Source organism: Polypterus senegalus, chromosome 6 (genome assembly GCF_016835505.1).
Source record: "Polypterus senegalus isolate Bchr_013 chromosome 6, ASM1683550v1, whole genome shotgun sequence".
NCBI classification, from domain to species: domain Eukaryota; kingdom Metazoa; phylum Chordata; class Cladistia; order Polypteriformes; family Polypteridae; genus Polypterus; species Polypterus senegalus.
Window position 1 is genome coordinate 35,811,588 of NC_053159.1, and position 21,767 is coordinate 35,833,354.

General features: G+C 35.3%; 1 protein-coding gene across 5 annotated transcripts in view; it reads left to right on the forward strand.

Moving 5' to 3' along the window:
* The window catches only part of LOC120530960 (zinc finger protein 362-like), a 115,369-nt gene that overhangs the window by 43,300 nt on the left and 50,302 nt on the right, over positions 1 to 21,767 (forward strand). For 4 of the 5 annotated variants that reach the window (XM_039755812.1, XM_039755813.1, XM_039755809.1 and 1 more), the window contains exons 2-4: positions 16,138 to 16,201; positions 20,561 to 20,807; positions 20,909 to 21,034. In XM_039755812.1, coding sequence (XP_039611746.1) covers positions 16,139 to 16,201; positions 20,561 to 20,807; positions 20,909 to 21,034 — 436 coding nt within the window. In that variant the 5' untranslated portion in view covers position 16,138. Of the gene's footprint in view, positions 1 to 9,880; positions 9,903 to 16,137; positions 16,202 to 20,560; positions 20,808 to 20,908; positions 21,035 to 21,767 lie in introns of those variants that run through there. The other variant, XM_039755814.1, reaches the window with a different exon arrangement.

Genomic DNA, 21,767 nt, shown 5'->3' on the forward strand with positions numbered 1-21,767 from the left:
CTAAAGTAGCATGTGTTCCCCGGCCCAGTCATTAATCACTACATGCTTCTTAAACAGGCTTTCTCTTTCGTAAACAGGAGCTTGCAAGCACTGATCTTCATACATACATACATTACATTCATGATATTATAGCTCTCTGAAAATTTTAAAATAGTATAATGTATACTTGATATCATTTTCATGATGAAATGCATTAAAGCATGTGTTAAACATGAGGGGGCACGGTGGCACAGCAGTTATAATGAGCTGGCGCCCCATCCAGGGATTGTTCCTGCCTCCCGCAAGATGCTTGTTGGGACATGCGTGACCCTGAATGGAATAATTTAATGCAGCAGTACTGTCTCTGTCAAACGTACCAACCCCCAATTCCTGTCCTTTTGTCATCATTCTCTACGTAACCAATCTAAGAACACAGATTCTTTAAAACCTTTATGGAACACTGAAAAATCTTCATTATACATGTTTAATTATTCCATCCATCCAGGGTCGCATCAGTCCCAGTAATCATCAAGCGTGGGGCAGGAACAGGACTGTGGCATGGCTGAGTGGAATCCATGCAGATGCTGATGGCTTTCTTTAGGCAGTGTGTGTTAGAAATATTTCCCAGGGCTCTAAGCTGTATCCCAATATTCCATGGCGCTCTCGACACAACCCGCTGTTAAGCTTTCCGACCGGCTGCTGTGCACCTATGATACCACACACACATAGAATGGATTGAAGTGTTCTTAGTATTTGGAATAGTTTATTCATTCTGTGCACCATTATATTGCTACAAAATGATTATAATCAAGTGAATTACATTTGTAAATGATGTGCAGTTCATTTCGATATATTTGATAAACCCTGCGTCACTAATGCAAATCTGAAAAAAGGGTGACCACACAGAAACAATAGCACTGCTTTGACGCTGGGTGCTGCCAGTTTGCAAAACCGAGCAGAAATGTGCGTTTTCAATGAGGTAGGCTGTCGTGAGAATGTGCATGGGTTTCCGCCAAGTTAAGTTTTTATACATCGTGATGTCAGCGTGGAAACGGGCATACACAACATTTTTGTGCATGTGCACCATTTATACATAAGGCCTCAGGTACCCTTCTTAGGAACATTTGTTGTTTAAGGCCAGGTGAGTAGTCACAGAGTAGTGGTCCCTGGGGCCACCAAAGTATACTCTTAACTTAGGGCTCTAATTAGGGCTTTGTGGATGTTGCAAATAAACCCAGTATTGGGAGCTGATACTTTAATGTCCTTCACCCCTAGTGCTAAAGTAATTCTAGAATCAGTAGGAGAATTGGTGAAAACCCATTGTGCAATGGAATTAATTCTTATCTGTGATACTGGGAGGTTCAAAGTGCATAAACTGTCTTACTTGACAGTGATATTCAAAAGCATGTAATAACAGTAGGTAGACTAGGGTTATATTTAATTCTGTAATTATTGGCTTCTCTGCTGTACTAACTGTGACCTAGCAGATTATACACTAGACAAGTTTACTGGTTCAATTCTAATCTCTGACTTAATGTATAACTCACTAGAAATGTGTTTGTTGACAATTATATTGTTGTTCTATAAACATTAGGTGCCTGTCTACCATGAAAGATACTTTATAAAGTAAAGGCTTGCTGTTAGATTTGCGCTTGTTTTGTGAAAATAATACAAATTCCATAAAATGATTTAGACAAAGTAACTATAAACAATTCAGAATAAACCTTTTGTGGGGAACTAAAAAATTTTGAATTTTGATATCTAAATATTTAAAGGTAAATCAAAGTTTACACTTTTCGCCTTTTAATGTTGGCCTGTATGGTGCAGAAACTAGTATATGAGTAATTTATTAAAGAAATAATCCGCCCAGACTGATTTTTTTTTTTTTAATGTTACTTAATCCATGTGGTCTACAGTGATGGCTGAGAAAAAAATGGAAGATTACGTTTCTTATTGAATGTGAACCTATATTGACCAACACTGGACATCGGCAAACGTAATCAACACCAACAAATATACTGTATTTCATTGCAGCAGGAGAGTATAATCAATTTAAATGGTGGAGGTTATTTGCCTTTCTGAGGTAATGATTACATTCAGTAGCAAAGTGTGACCAGTCATATCTCTTTTTAGTGCTTAAAGCAAGTCTATTCAAATGGCAGAAGCAACCGCTGAGTGGCCCAGCCTGTGTTCCCACCCGGACTCCAGACTGCAGCTAAAATGATCGCAAATATGACCAAAAATATGTTTGGCAATTATCATCTTTACTTAGGTTAAAGTTTCAATGATTTCATTTGCCACAGGCGAGCTATAGTATAATAGTAACAGATGTAAAAGGCCATTTTTTATTGTTGAGCGTATGTCCCGTTAATATATGTGTCGGTTCAGGCTCCCCTTGCATATCCATAAAACATATAAAGACTGGTTTATAATCACACACTGGGTGCGAGGGAGTCAAGGCGAAAGTGACATCAGAGGTGGAGACGCACGCAGGAATATATTCCTAAGTACACACCGCTTCTGAGGGGGCGGCCATCATATAGGTTTCCTGTTATGAAAATATCTTTCAAAATACCTTTCACTTGCCTAGCTGAGGTTGGTTGTGACTATGATTCTGTTTAATTGCTACAGGATACTGTACAGTATATCCTATATTCAGGAACTTTGCTTTTGAATTTTAAAGCTTTCAAACATTTGCAGGTTTTCACAAATGTTGAAGTTAGAAAGCTGTTTAAATGGTGAATGTGGTCTAAAAAAGCCTAGGTCCACGTACTTTTGAGCGGCTCTTTTCTACCTGGTATTATCATTAATAATAATAATAATAAAAGTAATACATTTTACTTATATAGCGCCTTTATTATCCGATGAAATGCAGTAACCAATCCAGGAATGAGGCAAATCCACTCACACCAGGCCAGTTTCGATTTTCCAATTCAATCGACATGTTCTTAAATAATACAAATTGCAAGCAGACGATTTCTTTTTCTAAATTTACCAGTTTAAGCTATGTGATGAACGTATCAATAGAAGTATTGTGCGAAAAGCAGGGACCATCACTGGATAGCATGAACTGTTTATCATAAGTTTTAATCAGAGAAACAACCAAGCATACTTGCATGTTCATTTAGAATCAATATTTAACCTTACACATACTGTATGTAGTGATTTGAAGGAAAAAAACAATATTTGGAGGAAATCCACATAAGCATGGGATGAACATGCAATCTACACACACACACATTCAGGAAATTGGGACAGATTCCCAGGAGCCATAATTCTGGCCATTCTGTCACCCTAATAGTTACACTGTAACTTTTTATCTGTATAGTCAAATTTATTTTGTGACTAAATACAGTGAGTCCTCAGATAGTAAGTTTAACTGTTTCCAATTGACATACATGTCAATTGTTTATGCATTCTTCATTTTCTTTACTTTTTTCAGTAAGCTGCTGTCGATTGTGAGTTACTTTACTGGATCCAGTTTACAAATGAGGTGGTAGTGAGATTTGAAGATTATTCTGCTAGTTTATTTCAGTCTGAGACTTTTTAAAGTTTATTTATTTATGGATGTACTGTACATCTGTCAACTGATCACGGTGGAATAGTTATGTGAAAATTTGGGCTTATTATATCACTACGTATAGAAAGGAATACTTACACTAGAGACTGCTACACCTTAATAGAGACTGCTACACCTTAATTATCTTGCTTATTGGAAGACATATGAATCTTGTATGCTTGTAAGATGACAGTCCTTAAAAGTACAATTCTTAGTTTGTGCAAAGGCTGTTGCTTCCTGTTTCTTCATCCACCCTACTCTTTCTTTGGAATTTATCACAAATGTGTTGTCCCTTGTGGAAGCATTGCCCTTGTGCATAATGAGGATTGATGTCCCTTTGACATTTTGAAAAAGTTGTTTTGCATACTTTGCAACATCAGATGGTTTTAATATGCCTTTAGGAATTATGAGAGCCATTTGAAGCAGGTGCTTTTCTTGTAGTCATATGCTAGTCTTTGTACTCTGTATTACATGTATGTGTAAGGCAAAAAATTTACTTTATTTTCACCGTGTAATTTTACAGTAAATGTATTATGTAGTAGCAGAAGCTGTTGTAGATGGCTAATTGTCTATCATAGATTTGTTTCTGCTGTTTGGTTTCATTTAGCTCCAGTCCCATGCTGTTTAAGATCTTTTTATCTTCAAACCTCATTAATCCACTTCAGTTTTTCTTTGAACCAGAGCATGTCTCAGCAGCATATTCAGTATGTACCATTACCCATTACTATGTTTGGCTAAGGATGGAAAAAGTAGATGGTATGTTCTCTCTTTGTTGCAATGTAAGGGAAGAACCTACAAACAAAGAGGTAAATTATGGAGGCATAAAAATGAAACTGTTAGCTTGACTTAATTTTTGTTAAGCCTGGATATGATTCAGAAGTGAAACTGTAGAATAAAATAGCAAGAATGCTGATGGTAAATACCACTTCAGTTAAGTGCACTGTGATTGACCATATCAAAGAGTTTAGTTTTGTATAAAGTGAAATAACTGATTATAGATTTTTATAATTAGCTTTTTAAAATAGGCTGTGGGTGTGAAACGGTTGGCAACATCATGGAGACCTGCAGTGGGAGGAATCATCACTGGCCGTTCATTACGGTACAAGGAGGCCTGGTGGACAATTTGAATCTTTGACATGCCGACATCCTGTCATTGCTTCGTACCTGCTTAGAAGGACATCTATGAAAAAAGAACGTAAGCCGGTCTTGCAGGGAGCCGTAACAGTTTAGATCTTGGGGAAGCTGAGGAACTTTCCTGAAAATAGGGATACATATACATGTGCATTCCAGTAACAATGCACCCAATAGATGGACGAAGTAAGCAAGATTTCCACCTTGAAGTCAGGCTTTATGTAGTGTAATGTCTTGTCAGCATCCCTGATTGGGTTATGCCTAGCCATCATTAAGGATTGGTCAGGAAAATGGTGCCAGCATAGAAAAATGAGAGTTGCCCAGCAGAACAAATAAATTGCCTGCCCATTTGGGTATTTTACTGTTACAGGAAGTTTGAATTTGAGGGGCCAGTACATGGGACATCACATGCACATTGTTTCTTGTCTTTAGTGTTGCATAGTTCAAAGGACACCCCAGTTATTCCGTTTGCTGTTTTCATTCTGTGTGTCTTGCAGTGCATCTTACTGCAGTGGTTTGTGCTTTCATCTCACTCATTCATTACAGGCTTTTTACAATACCGTTGAGTCAATGTTAATTAATGCTACATCAAAATTGTACCAGTGGGAGCTGTAAACCACCGTATGAGCAACTTGTGTGTCAGGCAGCATTAGGAGACAAGTAAATCAGCAAATCAGAAGTGAGGAAATAACAGGTAATGAATTTTTAAGCAGTAATATAACTGCATAATGAAAGCAGCAGTCAAATGTTTCATTCAAATGCATGTTCTTCTGGGTTTTGCAGGAAGTTCCTTATGTAGCATACCTAATTTCATGTTTTGGTGTTGGAATTTTATTTATGCTTTCTGCCAAAACAAGTTGTGCATTTTGTTTTACTATTTAAAAGCTCACTTTTAAATTTCATAACATTTACATAATAAGTAAAGTATACAAGTAAGTAAATTTGTTGTATCAAATACTTCATACCAGACAGGTTATTCATTGGTCCAGATACCATATACTAAGTGTAGTGACTATATTGCGTTAAAGCAAACAATTTCTGAGAACAGAGGCATGGCCTTTCCTATTAGCCACTCTTTTAGGTTAAATCAAGACTTCGCAACCTTTTTTTCTTTGCTTACCATTAGCACCTTTGGTTAATTGAAACATTTACAAGTACCACATTTTTTGTATTAAGTGTTAAGTAATTATTGTATTTGGGTGGGTGAACGTCTTTCATTTTTTTTTTTATGTACACCTAATTTTTGAAATAATTCCTTTTTCTAATGTATGAACAATAGTGTGTTTTGGAATGGACTAAAAATGAAAAAACTCTGAAAGTTTTCACACTTTTAAGTAATAAGAACACACAACTTAGAGCTGAAATTTTATGTGTAACAGAAGGGGGGCTTTTCACCCAGGGGAACAACAAATGGAGTTTGGGTGATTTCAACATAGGGTTCAAAATCAATGATACAGTCATTGTGGACTATGTGATTAATTTTAATAGTTTAGCTGAAAAATAAACACTGTTAAAACCAATACTAAAACATTCAAATATTATCATATCATTGTCAAATGAATTAATGATAAAAACAAAACAATTCAGAATATTTTTTTATTGACACAAACTCTTTGAAGCTTCTAAACCCACTTTTCAAATCAGATTTTTTAGGAAATCACTTAGTCAGATCTGTTACATTTACTGTTATGAAAATTCATCATTGTATGGGTGAGGCATTAGTTGGTTAATAACACCTATGGAAGTATAATATTTAATGGACAAGTAAAATGGACCCATATTTTATTTGTCAGAAACTCCTTATGCTTTCATTTTTTAAGCCTTCCCCATCTTTATTTTAGATTTGTTGTGTCTTCAAGTCTGATCAAGTGACTTTGTTGTCATACCATCCATAGACAATGTTTCAGTATACAGTGGCATAAAATAACATTCTCCTGGACCGCAGTACAACATGTACATAAACAGAGGACAATGGCATGAAAAGTAGAGAACTATATTATGCTATAAATAATAGTTAAATGAATATATAGTAATAAATTGAAATAGATAAATAAATAACTGCATAAACAAATAGAATGTAGAATGTGATGAGAATGGGGGAGACAGCCTTGCTTGCTTTCCTCAGCCGCAGAAGGAAGTGGAGATGCTGCTGCACCTACTTGGCTATTCAGATGGTGTTAATTGACCGAGTAAGGTGAGCTGCCAGGTGTACATCAAGTAATTTGGTGCTCCTGATCAGTTCTGTTGCAGAGCCCTAAGTATACAATGATGTGCAAAAAGCATTGGCCTTCCTGAAGTCAACAATCATCTCTTTCATCTTGTACATATTAAAAGACAAATTGTAACTCTGGAACCAGTCTGCCAGTTGCCAAATCTCTATTATATACACTGACTTGTTCGCATTGCTGATGAGACCAACCACCTTTGGGTCATCAGCAAACTTATTGATGGTGCTAGAGCTCTACACAACCATTCAATCGTGCGGCAGCAGAGTGAACAAAAGTAGGTGAAATAACATGGCCCTGGGGGCATTGAATTTGGGTTCATCAGTTTTCAGTGTGATGGTGCTGGAGATGTTGTTTCCGGTTAGGACTGCCTTGGGGTCTCTGCCTGGAAGACCAGGATCCACTTGCACAGTGAAGTGTTAAGAAACTTTAAGGCTACTTTTGGTTTTTTAAAATGTATTTTTATTATTATTAAATCAAACTTGTGGATGGTAATAAATTCTCATAACTGAAAACTGCATGCCTTTTGCTCCTGTACCATCCAGATATGTGTAATTTTTGCTTTTACCACACCACATTTAGTGATTACCTTATTGTAATGAACATCAATTTGACTTCGAAAACACAACAAACAATATAAATGTATTTTGTTCTGATTTGATTTTGGCAATTAAGTATTCTCTTTTAGCAGTCACGCGAACTGTGACTCTCCAAGATTATGCGCTTCTGTTGACTCATTAAATGTTAAACAGAACAAAGTAAATTGGTTATAAATTGGATGATTAGCTACAATAAGAGGATGAATATGAAGTCTCCATTCATTTAACAAGGCTATATATGGTGCTGTATTAAAAGGTGATTAGCCTAGCCAACATTTCAACCCCCTCATTCAAAAATGCCACATTACTGGTAAAATGAATGTAACTGATAGTTGAGTGGTCACAACATATTACTCTCAAAGTACGCAGGAATTTTTTTTTTTTTTTCTGAACTGATTTTCAAAGCAGGTAGAAGTGTTAATAATTAAAGCTTTTTTCACATTGAAAGTGCAGTGGAATACTTAATGCTTTATGAGGTGTCACTGCAACTGCAACAACTTCTCTCTCTCTCCTCCCTCTTTCTGCCTTCATTTGCGCATGCTTATACTGATTTTTTTTTGTTTGTATTTTCTCACATTCCACTCCATAACTCCTTATGTACCCAATGTTGACAGCCATTGCATTATATGATTAACTTGAGCTAGCTTAAGTGCCTTCAGTGGTTTTAAATCCTGTTCTGCTGTAGTCTGAGCTTTAAAACATCACAAGGCCCAAAGGCATGCATTTTTTCTGCAGTTAAGAACTTCCATGACATACAGAAACATGTCAAGATCCTGTTGTTTTTTCTGTTGTATTCCTTTGATCCGCAAAGCCAGTTACTTTACTTACCAAAGACAAAAAGTTATTTTGCAGTTGTTTTGAACTTTGTCATTTCTAGGGCATTAATAAGACTTGACAGGAGACGCTCACTACTAACATTTTCCATGTGCTGCGTACAAGCCTGTGTTTGCTCCCGTTCAAGATTTTATTATTTCTTTTGCAATATATGTCAGAACCTATTATGCTTTTTATTTTTTTTTTTAGGAAGTTAATATTTGCCTGTTTAATGTCAAGGTTGGAAAATATAAGGTCAAACACAGTTCTAGAAAGCACCATGCCCTTTTTAGAATGAATTTTGTGGTGAAAGTAAAAGCCTTGCTTCTTGAAATGTCCGCTAATAGTACGAGTATACTCTTCTATTGGTGAAAAGTGTGACGGAAACAAAAGCAATACTTTAAAAAATAAAACCATTCATTGCCACCCCACTTAATCCATTTTGGGGTCATGTGTACTACAGTCTATTCTATTTATATAGGGTACAAGGACTAAACAAGCCCTGGATGGGGTAATAGTCCATCATAGGGCACAGTCATTCACACAACTACAGGGGTGCATTTAGAGTGCACTTTGCTAGAATGTTGGAGAAAACCAGCGTCACCTAACCAGACAAGGAAAATGTTCAAATTTCACATGGAGTGTGCTCAAGCTGGAATTCCAAAAAAGAACGCTAGATGTAAGGCAAAAGCATTAATCATTATTTGGCAATGTCCCACAGAAAAATGAAAACATAAAGTGACTGTCCTCATTTTAGATTGTGCTTTGTTCCTGAACACAATTTGGGACTTTCTTATTACTGACTCATTTGGAAAATGTTATATGCATATTTGGCATTTTCATTTCATCCATTTCAAACGTGCCACTTTGTCAGGAAGGAGCTTTAATTGAAAGAAAAATAATTCCTTTAAAAGTGATATTCAACCAACAACCCCATGACTTGCTAAAATAAACAAATTTGATATTATTAAGCAACTATTGGGGATACATTTTCTTCAAGATGTTGAGTCTGAGAAACTTTATTCTAATTCTGTTGTGGCTTTGGGTCTGTCAGACCTATTCCTATAAGTGTTTCAAAATTCCTTTTGATGGTTTTAGAAACTGTACTCAGTAACACCTTGGCTTAATTTGCAATTTTTTTAAAGGAAAGACCTATGCTTTTAAAGGTTATGATTGTCTGTCTGTCTTCTTTTCTTAATTACCTTTTTCTTGCCATTATAATAGTAATGTACAGTGAAATATTGTCCATAAAATCCTTCAGAGGGTATAGCAACATAGTTTGTCCCTAACACTGCTTTTATATGGGCAATGGGTTTGTGATTAATCCACAAAAGCCAGGACACCTGTTGAACTTATTTACATCAACTTTCAAGGCTTAATTAACTTCCATTGTTACAGAAAAATTGAAAATTGTTACCCGTTACTTGTTCCCTAAAAATGCTTTTTTGTATTTCTCTGAAAATCGCATTATTTTTCAGTTTTTGGTAATCTAAACTTTTTGTTTTGTTTTTTCTTCTGCTGGTTTACTGCTCACTATTGTATCATTTTAGGTTACATACTGGACTTGAAATGCTTAAGTTTCAATTAAATCTGGAAGTAGGTGGCATATATATATATATATATAAAATATACAGTGTATATATATCATATGTGTGTGTGTGTCTGTGTTTGTACAATATACAGTGGTGTGAAAAACTATTTGCCCCCTTCCTGATTTCTTATTCTTTTGCATGTTTGTCACACAAAATGTTTCTGATCATCAAACACATTTAACCATTAGTCAAATATAACACAAGTAAACACAAAATGCAGTTTTTAAATGATGGTTTTTATTATTTAGGGAGAAAAAAAATCCAAACCTACATGGCCCTGTGTGAAAAACTAATTGCCCCCTGAACCTAATAACTGGTTGGGCCACCCTTAGTAGCAATAACTGTAATCAAGCGTTTGCGATAACTTGCAATGAGTCTTTTATAGCGGAATTTTGGCCCACTCATCTTTGCAGAATTGTTGTAATTCAGCTTTATTGAAGGGTTTTCTAGCATGAACCGCCTTTTTAAGGTCATGCCATAGCATCTCAATTGGATTCAGGTCAGGACTTTGACTAGGCCACTCCAAAGTCTTCATTTTGTTTTTCTTCAGCCATTCAGAGGTGGATTTGCTGGTGTGTTTTGGGTCATTGTCCTGTTGCAGCACCCAAGATCGCTTCAGCTTGAGTTGAAAAACAGATGGCCGGACCTTCTCCTTCAGGATTTTTTGTTAGACAGTAGAATTCATGGTTCCATCTATCACAGCAAGCCTTCCAGGTCCTGAAGCAGCAAAACAACCCCAGACCATCACACTACCACCACCATATTTTACTGTTGGTATGACGTTCTTTTTCTGAAATGCTGTGTTCCTTTTACGCCAGATGTAACGGGACATTTGCCTTCCAAAAAGTTCAACTTTTGTCTCATCAGTCCACAAGGTATTTTCCCAAAAGTCTTGGCAATCATTGAGATGTTTCTTAGCAAAATTGAGATGAGCCCTAATGTTCTTTTGCTTAACAGTGGTTTGCGTCTTGAAATCTGCCATGCAGGCCGTTTTTGCCCAGTCTCTTTCTTATGGTGGAGTCGTGAACACTGACCTTAATTGAGGCAAGTGAGGCCTGCAGTTCTTTAGATGTTGTCCTGGGGTCTTTTGTGACCTCTCGGATGAGTTGTCTCTGCGCTCTTGGGGTAATTTTGGTTGGTCGGCCGGCCACTCCTGGGAAGGTTCACCACTGTTCCATGTTTTTGCCATTTGTGGATAATGGCTCTCACTGTGGTTCGCTGGAGTCCCAAAGCTTTAGAAATGGCTTTATAACCTTTACCAGACTGATAGATCTCAATTACTTCTGTTCTCATTTGTTCCTGAATTTCTTTGGATCTTGGCATGCTGTCTAGCTTTTGAGGTGCTTTTGGTCTACTTCTCTGTGTCAGGCAGCTCCTATTTAAGTGATTTCTTGATTGAAACAGGTGTGGCAGTAATCAGGCCTGGGGTGGCTACCGAAATTGAACTCAGGTGTGATACACCACAGTTAGGTTATTTTTTAACAAGGGGGCAATTCCTTTTTCACACAGGGCCATGTAGGTTTGGACTTTTTTTCTCCCTAAATAATAAAATCCATCATTTAAAAACTGCATTTAGTGTTTACTTGTGTTATATTTGACTAATGGTTAAATGTGTTTGATGATCAGAAACATTTTGTGTGACAAACATGCAAAAGAATAAGAAATCAGGAAGGGGCAAATAGTTTTTTACACCACTCTATATAAACCAACATTTATGTATATAGCACTTTCCAATACAAAGTATAATTAAAGATGCTTTACAAATGGTAGTAAGAGGAAACAAAAGAAAAACAAAAATAAATATACTAAGTGTCAGATGGTCAGTGAGAAAACAAAAAACAAGAATAGAGTTCCAGTGGAGAAAAAAACATCTGGGGTTCAGCGATCAAAAGCCCACCAAGGGAGCCATCAAGGTCAAGACAACCATATTTTCTTTCTTTCACTAGCCTCAGGGAATTTTGTCCAGATGATGGTGGCACAGCACTGCCACTGGATGCCAAGATGAGAAAATAAAAAGGCTAACAATGCCATTAGTCTCAAATTTAACACAAAGCCAGATTTTTAAAAAAGTACTTTTTAAGATTTGCTTTAAACAACTATACAGTGCTGGCCTGACATATCTCAACAGGTAGATTATTCTTTAGTTTTGGAACACAGAAACTAAAAGCATTCTCACTAGTTTTTAAAGTTTTGCTCTTGGATTAGCAAGCAAAGTAGTATTTAAGGATCTAATGTAACATTCAGGAATGTAAGGTGACAGACATTTCAAGATATATGAAGGTGTGTCACTATTCAAGGCCTTATAAATAATTAGTAGTATTTTAAAATTGATTATGAAAGGCAGACAGTGTAAAGATGTGCAGTGTGATTAGAGTTCTTCCTTTTAGTTGGGATTCTTGCAGGTCTACACAGTTAAAGACAAAGACATTATAAACTATTTTGCATCCTCTAAAGACATAAAGGATGAACAAGTGCTATGTTTCTTAAATGAAAAAATGCAGCTTTAGTCAATTACTTAATATGACTTTTAAAATTAAGTTCTGAATCTGAATATCTCCAAGATTTTTTACCTCAGATTTCCTCAGATTTTTCATTTTTGCAGTTTTTTATTATGGCAACAAGTAGTTCAGTTTTCATCTTATTCAGAGTTTTTTTAAATTTCATCTTAGGCACTGCATACTGCTGTTTAGGAAATCTGTAATACAGTCTAGAGCCGTTGGATCATCTGGGCCTATGGATAAATAAAGCTGTATGTCATCTGCAGAGCCGTGGTAATTTACCTTTTATTTTGAGATGATCTGGATTAAAAGGAGAAAGTAAAGAGAGAAGAGTAATGGCCCGAGAACTGATCTTTGTGGAATGCTATATATATTGTTATGAGTTTCCTATGCACAGTCATCAAGGTTTATAAAGAAACTTCGCCCTGTTAGATAAGACTGAAACCAATTTTAAAAGTACAGTATATTAGCTAGACTAACCCATTTTCTAAGTCTATTAATGAGAATCTAATGATCTAGTGTGACAAATGTTTCGCTCAGTCCAGGAGAATGAAAATTCATACATTATTTGTATCAGTGTTTAGCCATAAATCATTAGCTCTTTTTACTAAGACAATTTCTATGCTATAGTTAGATCTAAAGGCTGGCTGAAATGTATATAGTATAAGAAGTTTAAGTAGTCTTCTAACTACAAAAAAAACAAACTTTTACAATATTTTACTTAAGAAAGGAAGACTAGAGGTGGGACTAAAATTATCTTTGACAGAAGGAATCATATTATGTTTTTTTGAGCAGAAGCTTAACTGCTGCTTTTTTAAACAGATTTGGGATATTGAAACTAGTGAACAGTTTACAATATCTATACATTATCAATTAATGTGGCAAAAATGTATTTCAAGAAATAGTTTAAATTACAAGAGCTAATTGGAGATAGATCAATGTTATCATTCTGCTAAGCTCAAACTTGTTACCAAAATGCAGCAAACTCCTAGCACTTTTCTACAGAGTCTTCATGGATGGTGCTGGATTTAATAGCTGATTGATGGTTGGAAAGAGTGCTGTTTAATAGCCTGTGCTGTCATTTATGATTGGAATACAATAAGTCTCCTTCAAGTCACACTACTGCATTTTATTTAGTTATATTTGCCTCCAAAAGTTCGTAATGAACTATTAATTTAGTCTTTTTCCACTTCCATTCAGCATTGTGTCATTCTCCTTTCTGTATACATACTGCATGATTTTTTCCAGAGCATTTTAACATTGTTTGGCTTTTTGATTTAGGAGTTATAATATCTGCCGCTGCCTTCAGTTTAGCATCAAATTATTGACAATGACATACCATATTGCCATACCATACTGACCATTGCTATCCGTTTGAAAGTGAGCGGTGGCCTCTGACAGACATTTTAAAATATCAAAGAATTTATTGGCGGTGCCTTTTATAAGTGTGTTCTTCATTAAACTTATGAACAGAAACATGTGTTAAAATACTGTAATGATCGGTGATAGCCATATCCTCAATTTGTTGCTTATTAATATTAATTCCCTTTGATATTACTAAATCATAAGATATTGCCAGCTTTGTTTGTTCTCTGAGAGACATATTAATTAAGATTAGAAGAATTCAGAAATTCCAAAATTAATCTTGTTTTTGGGTTGCCTGGTTTATCCAATTAAAATTAAAATTGACAACTATTAAAATATCATCATATTCATTAATTATTATAGGTAACAAATCTAAGAATTAATCATTAAATTAATTTACATCAACAGTGAGTTTTGCTTCATCCATTGTACATTGACCTCACAACCAAGGATGCCCAGGACTGTAGGGAATGGAATAAAAGGATTTGGTGGGAGCAGTGGCAATCAGCTAACCTGAGTAAACATGGAAAATGGTCATTAAACTGGTGCTAATCATGAGTGTTCTCACAAGTTGCCGACAACCAGAGGGGACTGGGCGGTCTCATGGTCTGGAATCCCTACAGATTTTATTTTTTTCTCCAGCCGTCTGGAGTTTTATTTTTTGTTTTTTCTGTCCTCCCTGGCCATTGGACCTTACTCTTATTCGATGTTAATTAATGTTGATTTATTTTTTTTTTCTAATTGTGTCTTTTATTTTTCCATTCTTTATTATGTAAAGCACTTTGAGCTACTGTTTGTATGAAAATGTGCTATATAAATAAATGTTGTTGGTGTTGTTATTGACACTCGAAAGATCTTTATGTACTTTACTATATTTCAGGACATATCTATATTAGTTAAACGTTTGCCTATTTACTGTATGAGAGTAGGTAGTGGGCATTAGCACTTCCACTAAGCAGTGTGATCAAAGAATATGTAGGTATTAGTACAATCTACGTACAATTAATCAAGGGCAAACTACCACCTAAGGTGACATTATATATATATATATATATATATATATATATATATATATATATATATATATATATATATATATATATATATAAATATATATAAGAAAAAATTATATTCTCCTTCTATAAGTCTTTCCTTTTAGCAGTAAAGTTTACTTGAGGCTATAAGTGAAGCTGATCTTTTGACTAAATTGCAGCAATAATGTCACATACTGGCATGTGTATTAGCAGATACACCCAGTAAGAGCAGTTGCATGGGTGCAACTGCTGTGATGATCTATGACATGAAATGCCATTAACACCGAAAAAAGCAGAATTAAGGCAAAAGATGATAGAAAGTAAATTTTTGTACAATTACTGTATTCTTCCCTGAAGAAGGGGCCCGAGTTGCCTCGAAAGCTTGCATATTGTAATCTTTTTAGTTAGCCAATAAAAGGTGTCATTTTGCTTGGCTTTTCTCTGTATAAAGGTAAATTCATAAATTCACATTAATTTAGATGGAATGGTGATGCCCAAAATATACCTGAAAAATCACATATTGCAGTAGTTTGACCTAGTGATGATAGGAGATCAACATTTAAATTTGAAAGCTTAATATCTGTCACCTCAGCTACTGCTTAGTCTGTTTAGTCTAGCTACATCCCAGTGAGTGGAGAAATATTCCAATGTTTAGTGAAATATTCCATTAACCAGCTTCAGTCTATCATCATGAGCTATAAAAATGCATTTTAAAGTAAGAGCTGGCACCATCTTAATATATTCCTTTTATAACTTCTAACTTAAAGCTTTTATCATTATATTTTCTCTTCTTGTAACCCATTTTTCACACTCCTCAAATTACTAGCTTTTATTTAGAATTTCTTTAATGCTGTTATGTTCCCCTTTTATTTAGAAACCAAAATTGCAAACAGTATATTAAATGTGCCTCTGAAATGCATTATACAGAATGGTTTGTATTCCACAAAAGGCACTATATAATCCAGTATCATATTTTTTCTTTTCAACCTCTTCTTTACATGGTCTAGTATGTGGATAATGATGAGTCCACTAAGACTTTACTGCGGTATGCACTAATGAGAGATTCAGCACTGACAAAGTGCTTTGTTTGGATCTCTGATTTTAGCCAAAATTCCATCTATCACAATAGCCATGCGTTTCAAAAATCACAAACATTGGCTTATTCTCTTCTTTTCATTTTTGGTAAAAGTGAGAGGTGGAAATACTGTTTGTATTTTCCTATATTAACATAAAATTCACAGGTCCTGTCGAATAAAAAAATTCAGCTTTCTAATGTACTACTGCCCTTTCTCAGGGTTTACAGTTTATAATTGTACAGTAATTTTTGTTAATTTTGTTTCAGGATGGCAGAGCCACGGTTTAATAATCCCTATTTCTGGCCACCACCTCCCACAATGCCCAGCCAGGTAAGAATAATAATAATAATGATGATGTTAGTGATCCTGTACCTGTTAACCTCCGTTTCTTTTTCCAGGATTGTAGCCAACAACCTCTGGAAGATATACATTGCAACAATCAATAATTGTTTTGGTCAAAGCAAAATGTTGGAGTTTTTTCATTTAATTTCTTCATTTTTCACCTTTTATTCTCGGTGTACTTCCTATAAATAATAAAGCAGATGTCTTACTGTTGGGGAATAAATAACAAACATTTACAGTACCTTCTTCTTGATAAGACTTGGCCATTGGAGTTTCACTGTACTCTATACGCAAGACAATACTTCTACTACTAGTACTAGTACTATAACCTTACATCATGACTTTAGACAAAAGTATTATGATAGATATACTGCATAAATACAGACAAAAGATGTTGGAATAAACTTCCCTTACATTTTTAGTACTTTTATATAATTGTGTAGTTATCCAGGACTTAAACACCTGAGCTTTTAAGTAAGACATTCTGAAGTAGCAAAAGACATGCTTAGGATCTCTAAAACATGTTTATATGTATCCATGTTTTACCGATTTCCCTGGTATTGTTCCCTTACAAGTTAGGCATCATAGGGTCTAATCTGATGAAGCTAGTAAGAAATGACACTGTGTGGCATATCATTTTACATGCCTCTGTCATTAATTTTAGATACTATTAGAATATTGGAGCATAGTGCCAGATGGAGGATTGTAATATAATGGATGTGGTTTGTAAGCAGAAAGTAGAATGCTCCTATGATTTAATGCTATTTTAAGTGCTGTCACTGCCTCAAGAGTAATTGTCGCAAAATAATACATCTGTTCCTTTTGAGCCAAAGCTATGTCTTGCAATGAGCACTTCCATGTAAGTAATTTGCTGGTATTAATGTGGTTTCTTGGATTCTTATACATAGTATATATAGTACACTTTTGTTCTCTTAACTTCTTTTTAATGCATTGTATTTAAATATGCCTTTTTTTTTTACAGTTCAGTCTCATGATGATTTGGAGAGAAATATGTACTTTTCTGAATAACATGTAGATTGTTTTGCAGTGGGACAGAATCAGGCAAAGTTATTGTAATTTCTATGAGAGTGCATGCAATTGTGGAAGTGGTGCATTTACATTAGAATGTTATTTTATTTCCTGGCTTTGATTTAGGATTGTTTTTTAAGCATACTTATGTCTGTTTTAAAATTTCACAGTTAAACATTTCAAAATTACATGGTTTCTCAGATGCTGCTTGGAGTGGTTATTATACATACATAAGATTTTTGGTCCTCAGCTCTCTTTTACATCACAAATTTTTGTTTATTATTATGTTATAATGCATAAAAGAATGAAGATGCAAGCATCAAAAGAAACTGAGAACAAAATAAAAAGCGAGCACAAGGGAGTAGAACTACTACATACTGTATTATACCTGCAACTAGACTAAAACAGAAAATAGTATCCTAAACTTGTCGTCTCCTGTAGGGGAAAAACTAAACAATTCCAAAATTTTTAATCAAAAGGTGTGTTTTCAAAAGAAAATTAGGTGCAGTTCAAATAGGTAAAGGGAGATCATTCCATAGCTTTGGAGCAAGTGCAGAGAAACCTTTGTCCAGGCCTTGGCATGTCTGGAAAGAGTGGGAATAGTCAGCAGACATTCCATATTGAGGTGCTGATTTTTCCTATAAAAGTACAGTAATATTATTATTACTATTTCCTAAGGGCAACATTCTTGGTGAGATCAAGATTTAGAACACATTTTTAATTTCCTTATACCTGATAAACAAGCAGGTTGACTTGTTCATCAACATAAAGTGAAGTAAGAAGCAGAACTTAAAGCCTGTGATTTAAAACCCAGTCATTTTGCCTTTATCTTTAAATCACTGTATTTGCCACGAAATTCAGACATTAACTTGTACAGGTGTGTACTTTCATTGGTCCAGTCTTAATAAATTAATTTTGCATCTTTTAGTTGACTTTAATAAATGTTTGTGTGAAGTGGTGTAGCCAGTTTTCTTTGCCTTAAAGCTATTTGATAACCTCAGATGAGGGCAGCTGCATATGAATGAGAAATCTTCACTTTTCACAAAATCACTGACCTAACATGAGGTCGTATTGATCAGAGCTGCATCTAGTCAGAACCTAGAAACCTCATAAATATTTGTTTTGTTATTGTTACATACAGTATTTTAAAATTTACAGCAGTTAATAAGCTACACATTGGACTTAGATATGACTCTAGTAATAAAGAACAAAAATGATTCTCTGTAGCGCACTCTTTTATAAAGCTGACATACCTGGTTTGAATGTTGATGTGCAGGATTTTAGCTCTGCCTGTTAATGGACGTAATATTTTGCCATGAAATAGGCATGTATCTAAAGATTCTTTATAACCCATGTAGGATATATTTTATTTTGAAAATACAATTGTTACTCCAATGTTTACTTTTCCTATGATGTTTTTGCATTTCAGAGGCTTTTCTCTGTGAATACAGTTAGAACTGGGTCATTTATGATCTATTGGGCTAAAGGCTATCCCAGTCAAAATGCAAGTGGTAGGAGCACACATAATTTGAGGTTAGGTACTAATGTGCACAGTGAGCTTTGGTGATTTTTAGGCTTTTCAGAATTCTGCTTGTAGGCAACAACATACAGGAGCAGGCAATGAAATATACAATGGATATTGCACCTGAAACAAGCAACGGACATATATTGCAGTTTAAAAGCCTATTTCAAGCAAAGCCTTTTTTAACATTTAGGACACTAGCAGCACAAAGAAAGTGAACACATGTACATGTATATTGGGTAATACGTAGCTTAGGATACTGTTAGTAAAATCTGAATATCTCTCCCTTGGTCCATCTTTATATAGTGCTGTTTTTGGAACACATCCATCACAGATTTCTTTACAAGGTAAACCAAAGAAAAGTTCAAAATAAAATGAAAAATTACTGTATAAGACCATTTAATAAATACTAAATTATAAGCTTTTTAAATCAATATAAGTTAAAATGAGCTAGTAGTACAGGGGAGCAGCATGACTATTTGAGCAGAAAATATACTTAAACTGATCAGTACTGCAGATTTCCCTTTGAGAATAACGTTACAAGTATAGCCTATTAAACTGGAAGAGAGAGAGTGTGATTTAAATATGACTGTTGGCAGAACCTCACAGACATTATTAGGGTTAGAGATCTAGAGAGTAGTAGCCTCCGACTTAAATGAGCCCCCAGTGAAAGCTGAATAGTCAGAAGGCTGGCATCACAGGATCTCCAATTACTTTGCAAGAAGTGATGACAGGCAATCAGAGTACTGAAAGTCAGTAGCACAGGTTTTGAACATAATAGTATTTCAGACAAAGTTTGTGTAGTCAACCAGTAAATGGCTGATATGTTCATTACATTTTGACCTTGTGAGAACCCTGTCATGTTCTTAACTTGTTGAATTTTGAATATTTGTACAAGAAGTCTATTGAAAATGATTAGCAGAAATCCTACTGAGAAATGTTCAAGTTTCACAGAGCATGGCTGCATGAGGGGAGAGAATGTCATACTCTATCATTGCTGTGGAAAATGGACAGTGGTAAAAGCTTCCAGAAACAGAGATGTCATGTTTTTAAGAGCCCATAAGAAACAGTTGATATAATGAAAAGATGCACATTACTTTGGAGCTGGGTACTGCTAAATGTTTGTATGCCTAACTACTATTATTCATAAATTGTTCAAGGTACTAGCTTCTGAAAGACTGGGTAAAAATTCTACTAAGGGTGGAAGCAAGTCATGCTATGTAGTACAAAGATTTCCAGAGTACTCTATACTGAAACAGCTTTTATTAAGTTCAACAGTGAAAATGTGACTCTCACTAAGCTTTTTAGTGGCCTTTATAATTGTAATGTTATTCCTAGAAACATTAGAGAAAACGTATTGTCTGTTGGGCAGCATGGTGGCTCAGTGACCAGTGCTGCTGTCTCATGGTTTCATTGTCCTGGGTTCAAATCATGTTTCAGGTTATCATCAATGAGTAGCTTTCACAATCTACCTCTCTGTGTATGGGTTTTCTTTTGGGTATTCTAGGTTTCCTCCCACAACCAAATGTAACTGTAGATGTGTGCAAGGGTGGCTCCTCAATGAACTGACTCCCTGTCATGGATTAGTTTCTGCCTTGCAACCACTATAACTGAGTTAGGTTCTGCCCCCCTGTGATTTTGATTTGAATTAAGCAGATCTGAGAATGTTATTACATTATATTGATAGGTGTGAGTGCACATATTGGTACTTATTTTGAATGAGGCCTTAAACAAAGAGTCTGTATTAAGGGGAAAATGTTCTTGAAATGATAAAGCACACACTGTTTTACTTTCAGCTGGATAACCTAGTGCTGATCAACAAAATAAAAGAGCAGCTAATGGCAGAAAAGATTCGTCCCCCTCACCTCCCCCCTACATCGGTCCCATCTCAACAGCCTTTGCTGGTGCCACCTACCCCTTCAGAAAGTGGGCAACCTGTGATGTCCATCCCCAAACTGCAGCAGATTCCTGGTCTTCATTCACACACACCATCCCAGCCTGATATCGCTCTTCATGCTCGGCCAGCATCCAGTACTGTTACAGGTAAGCCTTTTCTGTTTTTATCCAAATGGTCATATGCATCATCATTTCTGTTTCAAAATTAGTTATGTTATGAAGTCTAAATTTTATGTTTGCTCCTTTAGGCCTTATTCTCGGAGATGTAAACTTGAATCTCGATGATAAGAGCTCAGTAAAAGCAAAAGGGCTGTGGGAAGACTGGCATTTACGTCAAATCATAGACCAACCAGCTAGAAAGAATCATCTATCAGGTAATCCACAAAATCATTTAATCTTTGACCCTTTCTTTTAAATTAGTAACCATAATTTGAATGTAATCTAGTATGCTAATTGACACCCACAGCACTACTCATTCAAGAAAACTGGAAAGCCACCTATACCTTCTTTTTTCATTTGAAACAAACTGGATGTTTTAGGTTTATTCTGAAAATTATTAGTCTGAATGAAATACATATATGTCAAAGCCTCAAGAAAACAATCATTTTTTTTATTGTTAAAGCATTAAAGTTGTTTACTCCTAATTTTTGGTAGAAGTTACAAATGGTGTCCATTAAGGATCAGTACAATGGCCTCTTCACTTTACTGTCTCTCTCTCTCTTGATCACTCAAAGTATATACAGTATAGTTTAAAGCCTACGGACTCACTCACCCACAAAGCACTATTTCCCATTTAGTTAAAAAAATGAAATAGGAAGGGATGGTGAATCTACGGCAGTAGGCATTCTCAAAGAAAGGACATTACAGTATATCCATATTAAGGGGTAAACCCCAACAACAGAAAAAGTAAATACCCCAAAATCTCAAAAATGCTGTTATGGATTTGATTGAATTTTGGTAATGCTATTAAAAAAAGAAAATTAGCTGACCATGTTTTTTTTATTTGTCGATATTTATTAGTATTATGCTCTGTGCTACATGAGAATGTGCTTTATGCAACTGAAGGACACTGAAGGGATTGACAGTCCAAACAACCGTACTAATCAA